Here is a 12,093-nt window from a genome sequence, read left to right as displayed (position 1 = left end):
TAATATAATTGGGCATAGCTAACATTTGCACCAGAGAACTGCAAAAATCACCATTTTCTTGATTTACTCATACGCGCACTTTTTCATTCAACTCAACTCACTGAAAAACACAGAGTGATGAGTAAAAATCAACTCATTTTGCCGTACACATCATTCCAAGGATTTTGAGTCCTCGGTTCAAAATTTTTCACCTAATTCAACTCACTGAACAAAAGTCAGCGTTCAATAAAATGAGCATGTGTTGACGAAAGCATCATTCGGTTCAATTTGAGTTGATCGGTTATGAGTAAACGATTAGCGACAAGACGACACGATGTGAGCGTTACTATTGTATGCAGTTTGTTGTTGTAGCTTGTCTTGTTCTTCTTCGCGTATTTCATCTGTGCAGAAAAAGTGCAGCTTGCTGCGCGCATGAGTAAAATCAGTACGAGTTGAATGTTGTTCTTGTTCAAAACAATGATTGTTGAACCAAATGAGCAAGCGCCCCAAATCATTATATTGAACACGAGCCGAACAAACTCGGAGTGAAACAAAAAATCGCACACATCCGATTGAAATGACCCCACACACCCCATTTAAAATGAACAACGAAAATGTGAGCGCATGAAAGTTTGATCGGCTGATCCGAACAGTGTGATTATTCGGCTGTTGAGCGCGTACGAATGTTTTTCATTCAGCCGATGCCGTTCTCTGATTTGCACCTTATTATTAATATACGTTCTTTGACTGAACTTCTCTATAGCTACTGTGGGAGAACTCAAATTATTGAACTGCCATTGGGATTGTAATACATTGCTATTTACAAAAATGGATTGCTGTTGCTATATGCGAGGTTATTATCAAATTTCTTTCATTTTTATGGTACTGAAATGAAATGTGTCCACTAAATTTGGCTTATATAGCTTTGAAAGTTTGGAAGATATTTAGCTTTAGTAGATTGAAGGTATATGTATTAGGGGGTGGGGACACGTCCACCATTTAAAAAAATGCAAACCAAATATGCACACCCTTAATGTAATCGTTTGTACCAAATTGCATTTTTATGGATTTATTTATGGTATTAGTTAGAAGTTAGGGCATATCAACTGCAGATCAACCAACCTAAAGTTTGTTATTATGAACTTCAAAAAAATTTTAGTTTAAGGTTGATTTACATTGCCCACTTAAAAATTTGAAGAGTTGACAGGTAATTAACTATCTGATACATTTTATATTAAAATTTTAAACATTAATTTTATGAATGTATGAATAAATGTTAAAAGTAACTCCATTTCATTCACAACAAACGACGAAGATGTTATGACCAAAGCTGACGTGCTGCAAAATACACAAAGTCTTCGTATACAATCGATTCCATTGGAACTTCCAAGCCCTTAGAATGCCAATGTTGTAATATTGTGTCTTTTTATGTGATTGCAGATTCATAAGTTATATTCCTTTAAATAAGCAATTCTGTTGGTTTTTACTAAATTGGATGAAGGAACATCTATCTGACGTTTTTTTGTCAAAATTTAAACCGATGGTCTCTAAATTGTCCAAACTTCTTATTTGCAAACCAGGTTTTCCTAAAAATCTAACGGTACTTTCTAAAAATTGTGTTAAATGCATGCAAATACATTTTCAAAACACATCAGAACTTTTTTGAAAAATTTGACAGCAACTACGCACTTCAAATTATTCTGGTAATTATTCAGGTTATGGAATGGAGATTACTTTTAATGGATTTCGAAGTTAAAGGTATACATGTTATATTGTGAGGATAATTAAGAATAACTTGCTTCGTGGTTTCTGTGAAATTAATGTATAATGTGACCTATTTGTTTGTAAATTTTTTGCGTCTTCAATTTGTTTACATAAAGTTTTAATTGTTGTTGTTTAACTGTATTAAATTCGTTGATAATTTTTTTCCTACATAATTTTTATACTCTCGCAACAAAGTTGCTAGAGAGTATTATAGTTTTGTTCACATAACGGTTGTTTGTAACACCCAAAACTCAATGAGTTAGATATACGGTTATATATACCAAAGTGATCAGGGTTAAGAGTGTAGTTCAAATCCGTATGTCTGTCTGTCCGTCCGTCCGTCTGTGCAAGCTGTAACTTAAGTAAAAATTAAGATATACTGATGAAACTTGGCACACTTATTTCTTGGCACCATAGGAAGGTTGCTTTCGAAAATCGGCAAATCAGCAAAATCGGACCACTGCCACGCCCACAAAATGGCGAAAACCGAAAACACATAAAGTGCCATAACTAAGCCATAAATAAAGCTATGGAAATAAAATTTGGTATGAAGGATCGCACAAGGAAGGGGCATTTGTGGATGTAATTTTTTTGAGGAGGTGGGCGTGACCCCGCCCCCAAATAGGTTTTTTGTATATTTCTCGGAAACCAATAGAACTATATAAACCAAACTTGCTGCAGTCGTTTTTTTAGCCACTTCTTATACAGTCCAAAAATGAAAGAAATCGGATAATAACCACGCCTACCTCCCATACAAAGGTTAGGTTGAAAATTACTAAAAGTGGGTTAACTCACTAACGAAAAACGTCAGAAACACCAAATTTCAAATAAGAAATGGCAGATGGAAGCTGCACTCAGATTTTTTTTACAAAATGGAAAATGGGCGTGGCGTCGACCACTTATGGGTAAAAAACCATATCTCAGGAACTACTCGACCGATTTCAATGAAACTTGGTTTGTAATAGTTTCCTTACATCCTAATGATATGTTGTGAAAATATGCCAAATCGCCTCACAACAACGCCTACTTCCTATATACCAGAACTTTGATGACGATCTGAATCGTTTACTTTACAATATATAAAGTGAGCACTAGTGAAGATATCGGTGCAGAACTTTGCACAAATACTATGTTTATAGTGTGGCAGCCCCAATCTAAAAATCGCCGAAATCGGACCATAGGTTTTTAAGGCCCCATATATCGAACACGAGGACCTCGGTGCTTCTAACCTAATATTATGGTTTCCAACTCTCAATGGACTTTATACAACATATATGTAGGTCAAATTGTGTATTATATAATATAAATAAAGTTAAATAAATAAATAAATTGCGAGAGTATAATTTTTTTACTATATATTTAAAATATTTTTCTAGATTTTTGGTGTAAATTTCAGCGATATCTCAACGGGACGTATTTATGGTTCGCCCCTTCATACAAGCCAAACCACTGAGCAATCTATGTTTGTTGTATACTTCACCAAATACGTGCAATAATACAATCAAATTTATTTTGAGGGTAATGTGGACCAGTTAGTTGAAAGGCTACCAATCTCCCTTTTACCCTTCCTTGACAATATTTGAGGTAATTTTGATGGAACAACACATATGCCTGCTTCATCAACACATTGTTGGCTGAAAAATGGTCCATTTCCTTTTCAAGGATATCAAAAAAAGGTATTCATATAATATTTTGTGAAACCGCGTGCTTTTGCCAGTGAAGTTTCCTTTGGAGAGCGAAACGCCAAATTTTGGTTCCTCTTTAAAAACTAGCGCAGCGCATGGGTGTACAATAGTATTTTTTTCAGTCAGTTAATAGGCTAAGTACTTAATATCCACTAGTTCATATTAGCCTCTACCGTGGTGGTCCATATTACACTCAACATGTACTGCCGACATAATTGAGTTTGATTTTTATCTGAACTATACAGAGGTACACAATGCAAGGTAACAAAGTGCTATGGCTAGAATAGCTAGAAATATGGCGGAGATATAAGCAAATGAACTACAGACTCGCAGTAGTCAAAAGTATTTACACACATTTTTTTGCGTTAAATGTATTTACACACCGCGATTTAGCGTTTATTCTTGGATATGGTTTAGGAAAGAGTAGTGATTGGCTTCTATTGCATTCATAACTAACTAATTCAGCTTTAATATATGTATAAAAATTGGTAAATAAAATGCCGAAAACAAAGGAATTATCGAATATAACTAGATCGGAGATCGGCTTCGAGTTAGTTAAAATGTATAGAATTTGATGAAATACTGTTTATAATGTTATTAAAAAGAAGGTAACGAACAATTGAAAGACATTTATCATGAGAAAATAAGAAATATGCAGTTTAGGTGCTAAATAGAGTCGGGAGTGACATTATGATTTTTTGGGGAAATTTTCCTTACTTCTGTTTTGGAGATTTGGTACTAATTTAAGGACCCTAAATCATCCGGATATTTCAGAATTCACGTGACCATGCCATTGTAGGGGTCCGTCGCCTTTTCCACCTATTGACTCCATTTTACAACAGTACAATGCTCCATTTCAAAAAGGATCGTTACCAACAAAACTTTTAAGTGAAGCAAATAAAGTTGACCTGCGCAGTACCCCGATCTAAACTTTATTGAAAATATTTGTGGTTTCGTTAAATATCAGAGGACAATTGATATAATAACCGAAAACGGCGAAATTACCGACATTTGGCTAATTTAACAGTTAACTTAGCGCTCAATTGTGTTGAATCAATTCGGACCATAAAGCAGGCTGTTATTGATGCCAAATGCGATCTAACCAATTATGAATTTACCGCCTTAGAATAAACATTAATATTAAAAAATTATCATGAAAAAATAACAGGATAATACAGTTCAAGTTGTGTGTAAATACTTTTGACTACTGTGAGTCGGTAGTTCATTTATTTTTTATATATCCGCAATATTTCTAGCTATTCTAGCCAAACTGATTTCATTCGCTCAGGAATAGATCAAGGTTTACAAGAACATAGCACTTTGTTACCCTGCGACAACAACAACAACAAGCAAAAGCTTTTTGTGCGAAATATGTAAAAAAACGTCCGATGTGTAAATAATTTTGACTACCTCTGTATATCCAAAATTTTAGAAACTTCACTATTGCTCGAATATCTGAACTTGCTGAACGGTAAATTCACACTGCGGAAGCATGCGCGAATAGCAGGAGAGATTAAACAATAATACCGGATTTAGCAACTGGAAATCAAGAAGATGATCAATATTGAAATTATGGACCACTCTTCGTTTCTTTGTTGAGGGTAATTATCACAAATCCAGTGAGAATGATTTTAACGTTAGACTGGGGAAATCTACGTAGGAGCTTTTAAATAATATGCTAAAGCGTTTTGAGCGAAGTGAAAGGGTATAAATCGCGTCAAATGTAACATTTTACTTTGCTTTTTTAAAATGCAAATTTGCCGGAGTTGCCTTATCGATCATCATTTTAGGGTTATTCTCCCAAATGCTCAGTTTGATTTTGCTTGAGAATTGCGCCGACTCTTGCCAAGCTTTGGAAATAATTAAATTTTTTTTATTCGCCTTCCATTTTAAGTTAAAAATTTTTCAAATCTTCTACACCAATGTTTAAGGGGTTATATACAGTCAGACGGCCGAAAAAAGTGAATTTTCCAGAATTTTTTCCGATAAAACTTTTTAATTTATTGATCCAAAAATTTATACACATATTATGGTATCTTTTAACTGTATTTTAAGACTTAGTTTTAGTAAAAATATTTATTTGAAAAAGAGCTACAGCTGATCTCCAGGAGCTCCTCTCAAAAAAGACGTTTTGCGGTGACCACTATATCTCGGAACTGGATCATCCGAAATTAAAAAACCAAACAGATTTCGTTAAAATAATGTTAAATTTAGTAATTAATCGAAGGAAAAAGCAAAATAAAATTTTTTGACAAAATGGCGGTTTCTCAAAAAAAAAAAAATCGATTTTTAACCGAAATTTCGGCCTTAAATTGTTTATAAAAAAAAATATTTATCGGAGAGAAAAAATCTACGATTAATTACTAAAAAATATATTTAAGAAGGTCGTTTTCGAGTAATGTTGGTCACCGACTTTGAAAACACCATTTTGAGAAAAACGCGTTTAAAGTTTGGATCTTGTACTTAAAAGCACTCTGAAACGCCTTTTCAAATTTTTCATTTGCTTGTAACTTTGAAAATATTCACCGGAACGATATGAAATTTTCTGTGTGTATTCTTAAGTATATGTACATTAATGCCCGGTTTCACAGTTCGTACTTAAGTTGTGCCCAAATAAAATCTTAGCTAAGCATTGTTGTTGACTGAGTAGTCATTTGCGTTTCACAGTCGATGCTTATTTTCTATAAAATTCTATTATGATATATGGCAGCACAATGAAAAACATTTGTTTACAAATACCATCTGACAAATTGAAATTATTGTTGATGAAAAATAACTTTGCGACAAATAAATTTAGAATCTGGGAAATGGATGGAAACAATAAAAAGACACCGAATTTCACCGCAAGCGAGTGGGGGCACCTATTGCAACTCGCAGGAAAGCATATAACCGTCATTGAATGCAAGAAATGCCAAAAATGTTTTCAGCAAATAATTTTTATTTTATTTTTTTGACAAATAAGTCAATATTCAAAACAAAAATCAGCTGTTACTTAAGCACTGCTTAAGTCTCCCATTTTCAGTACTTAAGCAGAACTTAAGTATGAACGGTAAAACGCAATATTTCTGTTTTTTCTTAAGCACAACCTAAGCACTGACTGTGAAACCGGGCATAAGAAAATGAAATAAAAAAAAAATAGATTTTTTGAAAATTCTAACTGTATATAACCCCTTAATTAGAACTGCTATCTAGCAGTTAGGTTGTACCCCGTAATAGGGGCATAAGATAACTAAATTTTTATTCAAGACATCTAGATTTCAAGTAGTCTCGTCATCCTGATCATGCTGATATATATAATAAAGAACTTTTAGTGTTAGGTGAACAAACACTGAGCGACATCCTGCGAGAGTATAAAAATATAGTTCAGTGTTGGTATTTGAGAGTTTTACTGCACAAGTGGTTACTATGTGAAAGCTGATTTGCTTACATTCGAAAAGACGAAACACGGTACATATTCTGAGAAATTAACCCAAATAGAACTTGTGGTGCACAACAACTTTGAATCATCTTTGTCCCTTAGAGATTGAATAAGTGTGAAGTAATCGAAGTGGCATTTACCATTTTGATTAATTGTTAAAAATATTTACCATATAATAATATAAAAATGTTAGAGAAATTTTAACTTACCTCTAAAAATATGTCGGCACAGTCATGTACAACAAGAACTAAGGAACCGACACGATGTAAATTACAGACCCAGCTCAATGCCATAAGTAGTAGCGTGACCATATGGTGGACAAACATTTGCCAAAAATCTTTCCGCTTAACATCAATAAACTGTGTTACGGTAAGGGACCAATAAAAGGCCATTGATATCATATAGTACCACCATATATCGCTAGAAATAGACTAGAAAAAACATTAAATAAATGTACGTAACATAGTAACTTCTATACATAACTTACAGAAATAAATACAAATTTTTACAATTAGATTAGATTAGAACACATATTATAAAAGGTTTTTTAAGTATACTTTATTCATATACTTATATTCTGGTAGGATATATCAAACGTAATCAATCATTTGTTTAACTGATATTAAAGATCTTCGTAAACGGATACTTTAGTCAAAAATAAGTTACTGGATTTTTTGGCCATTCTTCAAATACTTTAATAGTTTCAATGATAACAAACTTGTTAAGTTATTTATTTCCTATCTATTTGTGCCACATGTTGCAATGGGATAAAAAATAAAGAGTATTATTTATACTTTAGATTTTTATAACATACATTTTTTATATAATTGTGAATTATTTCCAGTGCAAAAACAATTTATTCCTTCCTATAATTTACAAGTCGTGATATTTGTCATATTTGTGTTACTGTGTATTCAATTTCAACAGTTGTTAGTTTGTTGTCATTGTTTCGCAAGTTAAGTTAGTTATCGTTAATAAAAAAGCAATCATATTCGCTAATTTAAAAAAGTATTTGTTACATATTTCCCTTTCATTTATGGTATATTATATATTTTGTTGCCTAATGAGTAATATTTTTTATAAACATTTTAATTTAATTCAGTACTAATCGGTTCATAATATTCTTGGTTATCCTGTCTCTAGCTAATACAAATAGATTCCCATGAAAAAAAAATGAATTCTGTAAATCAAATCCGTAGACGCACAGTTTTGGGACTTCTTTATAGACTTAGCAATTGCTAAACGAATTGGAAACTATAGCCTTCTGAAGAGTATCGTAGATTCTGACGGTATGATTGGTATGCGTGGTAACAGAATAGAATAGAGAAATGATAGCTCATAAACGTTTTTGTCCAATTGGTGATTATGGGGCATTAGTTGAGCCACTTAAACTATAACCCTTTGCCCGGAATTTTAAAAATGTAATATTGGGTACCTTGTAATATGAAAAATGCCAAATTGAATCACTAACTAATTGACAAATTTAAGTGCTGAACACATAAACGACGACATGCGACAAGCGACATCTGTCAAATATTAAAATACACGCGTCCTTATGGGCACAGATTTTTAGAGAACAGCACGACTTCACCACAAAAGGGTTGAAGTCTTCGCTGTCACCAAATTAGAAATGTTTCTAATTTTGCCGACGACAATGGCCGCTGTAGAGCTGCCTCTAATATGTGAAATGTAAAATTATTCAAAGTTCTCACAAGTATGACGTTATTTTGCTAGCAGAAACGTAAAATAGCTTTGATATATAATTTATAATAACAATGGATTATTGAAAACAAATAAATTGCCAATTTTTAAATTTTTTGCACAAATAATTTCACTTTAAACTAAATATGTAAATTTTATTGAAGTGAAAGATTTTACTACGGCAATAATGAAATTGCTGTTTTATATGTTTTATATGTCACTGCCGTTTTCAAAATGTTCAAGACATTTGTAGTCAGCCGTCGCTACGTCGTGTCGTCTTTGTGTTCAGCACATCATTCTAACCGCCATTAGGAGGAATAGATAACTATAAAGTACGGTTAACTGAGTAACAAGTGCTAAGCAAAATAAACAAGTAAGGAAGGGCTAAGTTCGGGTGTAACCGAACATTTTATACTCTCGCAATTTATTTATTTAACTTTATTTATATTATATAATACACAATTTGACCCACATATTCGTCATATATATTGTATAAAGTCCATTGAAAGTTGGAAACCATAATATTAGGTTAGAAGTGCCGAGGTCCTCGTGTTCGATATATGGGGCCTTAAAAATCTATGGTCCGATTTCGGCGATTTTTAGAATGGGGCTGCCACACTATTAACATAGTATTTGTGCATAGTTCTGCACCGATATCTTCACTAGTACTTACTTTATATATTGTAAACGATTCAGATTGTCTTCAAAGTTCTGGTATATAGGAAGTAGGCGTGGTTGTGAAGCGATTTGGCCTATTTTCACAACATATCATTGGGATGTAAGGAAACTATTACAAACCAAGTTTGATTGAAATCGGTCGAGTAGTTCCTGAGATATGATTTTTGACCCATAAGTGGACGACGCCACGATTTTGTAAAAAAATCTGAGTGCAGCTTCCATCTGCCATTTCTTATGTGAAATTTAGTGTTTCTGACGTTTTTCGTTAGTGAGTTAACCCACTTTTAGTAATTTTCAACCTAACTTTTGTATGGGAGGTGGGCGTGGTTATGATCCGATTTCTTTCATTTTTGGACTGTATTGGGAAGTGGCTAAAAAAAACGACTGCAGAAAGTTTGGTTTATATAGCTCTGTCGGTTTGCGAGATATGTATAAAAAACTTAGTAGGGGGCGGGGCCACGCCCACTTCCCCAAAAAAATTACATCCAAATATGCCCCTTCATAGTACGATCCTTCATACCAAATTTTATTTCCATAGCTTTATTTATGGCTTAGTTATGGCACTATATGTGTTTTCGGTTTTCGCCATTTTGTGGGCGTGGCAGTGGTCCGATTTTGCTCCATTTCGAAAGCAACCTTCCTATGGTGCCAAGAAATAAGTGTGCCAAGTTTCATTAAGATATCTTAATTTTTACCCAAGTTACAGCTTGCACAGACGGACGGACAGACAGACATTCGGATTTGAACTCCACTCTTCACCCTGATCACTTTGGTATATAAAACCCTATATCTAACTCGTTAAGTTTTGGGTGTTACAAACAACCGTTATGTGAACAAAACTATAATACTCTCTTGAGCAACATTTGTTGCGAGAGTATAAAAAACGAAGCGTGTGTGTTTATGAACATTATGTGTTGGTTAGACTTAATCCCATCAACAAAAAACCAAAATTTCCGACGCTTTTGGATAATATGCACCCCCACACCATAACATGTCCACCTGCGTAATTCACCGTCGGTAGTAAGTTTCGATTTGTAAGTTCTGTGTTGGGTTTACGCCACACCATTGTCCATATATCGCTGCCAAATAAATTAAACTTACCTTCGGTAAGAAAAATTACGTCATCCCATCAGTTTTCATAATTTTTAATGTACTCTCGAGATCTTTAAAATAGAGCTTTATTAATACAGGAGAATATTCAGAAGATAAGACAGTACATGTGTCTGCGTTTATAAGCGATTTATCTGTATTTCTGACTACAGCAAAATCTATAAAGTCTGGTATTTTGTGTCTATCAGTGGGTCAGTATGTCGGCTTACGAGGAGAAATTATATCAAGGTTATTGTGCTTATTCATAATAGTGTAGTACAGCTGTCGTCCTTTCGGATTAATAAGACGTGAGCCCCCGTAGATGTGTTTTGCATTGTAATCTCCACCTGCTAGAAATCTTGGACCTAGTGTTCCAAAAAAGTATTTAAATTCGCAATCTGTAATGTTAAAACGAGATGGACAGTATATAGTCGTTAGAGTTAGGTCCGAACCTCGAGTTTTAAGGATATTGTTGAAGCTTGCAATTGGGCAGAAGCATTTAAAGCATGGTGATTTAACCGATTTCTAACCAATACTGCTGTTCCTCCGTGCGCCTTTCCATTTGGGTGATTTGTAACATAAAGTCTATATCCCGGTATAAAGAAATTGTTTTTATTTGTTAAATGAGTTTCTGGCAGTAGCATAACATCTATGTTTTTTTTAGTCAGAAATCGTATTATCTCTAGTTTGTGTTGGTTTACACTTTGGCATTCCATATACAAATATTTAGTATACTCACTTTTTAGATAATAAGGTTTGTAACATTTTGTTTTGTGATTTGATCAAATCTTGAATCATGTTTTGCATCGTAGACATAAATTGTGTCATACATTGAGTGAGGTTTAGAATCATATTTTCAGTACCTCCATTTGGTAGATTTGGCGGTTGTTGCATTTGCACAGCGCCGCGCTTTACCACATTTGCATAGCTTCCTTGGATAAGACTGAAATCTGGTCTGTGATTTCTATATTATCACTACAAGGGATATTTATCATTTGGTTAAGGCGAGTTTGAATTCCCAGTGACAATTTAGCAGTGTGATTTCCTCCACAATTATTGTATTTTTTATTTGTATTCTCTTTTTAAGAGCGCATTTTGATGTAGAGTGTAATTGTTTCCATTGGCTTTCGATACGTTGATTTCCGTGCGCCTGTCCACCACTTACCACTGCTGTGTAGCACCAGTGCATAAGAGAGGGAGGAAGCCCCCAGGTAGTACCAAGCATCTGCTTGCACGCATATAAAGCATTGCTGACCTTTCTTACTCTCTCCTCTACATTGTACTTCCACAGCAGTTTGCTGTCCAAGACTATCCCCAGGTACTTGGTGCGATCCTTGAGAGGGAGTTCTGTCCCATTTAGCGAGGGGTGTCTAAATGTGGGAATTTTGTACTTCCTCGTAAAAACAAGCAAGTCAGTTTTCTCCGCATTCAGCCCCAAGCCTGCATGAGTTGCCCAGTTATTATCTTAGGGGCTTTGCCGTCCAACTCCTTTAATAATTAATTCACCACTAATGTCCATAGGAGCGGAGATAACACACCACCTTGTGTGGTACCCCTGCGGACCTCCTTGGTCATTCTGGAATCGTTCCATTCTGCTATTATCCTTCTTGAAGTCAAGAGGCTTTTGACCCGCCGTTGTATTGCAGTCTCAACGCCTATTGACTCGATACTGTTCAGAATCCTTATATTCCAAGGCTTTTTCGATGCTGAATACCAGTGAATGGAGTGTGTCCAAATGAGACATTTTTAAAAGATTGAAGGACTCCTGGGAAAACATAC

The 12,093-nt window shown here is 34.4% G+C and overlaps 1 protein-coding gene across 1 annotated transcript in view; it reads right to left on the bottom strand.

The window, feature by feature from the left end:
• The window catches only part of LOC105215043 (ceramide synthase 5), a 71,068-nt gene that overhangs the window by 31,515 nt on the left and 27,460 nt on the right, over positions 1–12,093 (bottom strand). Inside the window, exon 4 of the mRNA XM_011188787.3 lies at positions 7,056–7,277. Within this exon, the coding sequence (XP_011187089.1) occupies positions 7,056–7,277 (222 nt within the window). The remainder of the gene's footprint in view (positions 1–7,055; positions 7,278–12,093) is intronic.

Source organism: Zeugodacus cucurbitae, chromosome 5 (assembly GCF_028554725.1).
Source record: "Zeugodacus cucurbitae isolate PBARC_wt_2022May chromosome 5, idZeuCucr1.2, whole genome shotgun sequence".
Taxonomy (NCBI): domain Eukaryota; kingdom Metazoa; phylum Arthropoda; class Insecta; order Diptera; family Tephritidae; genus Zeugodacus; species Zeugodacus cucurbitae.
This window is presented reverse-complemented; position numbering and strand designations above follow the sequence as displayed.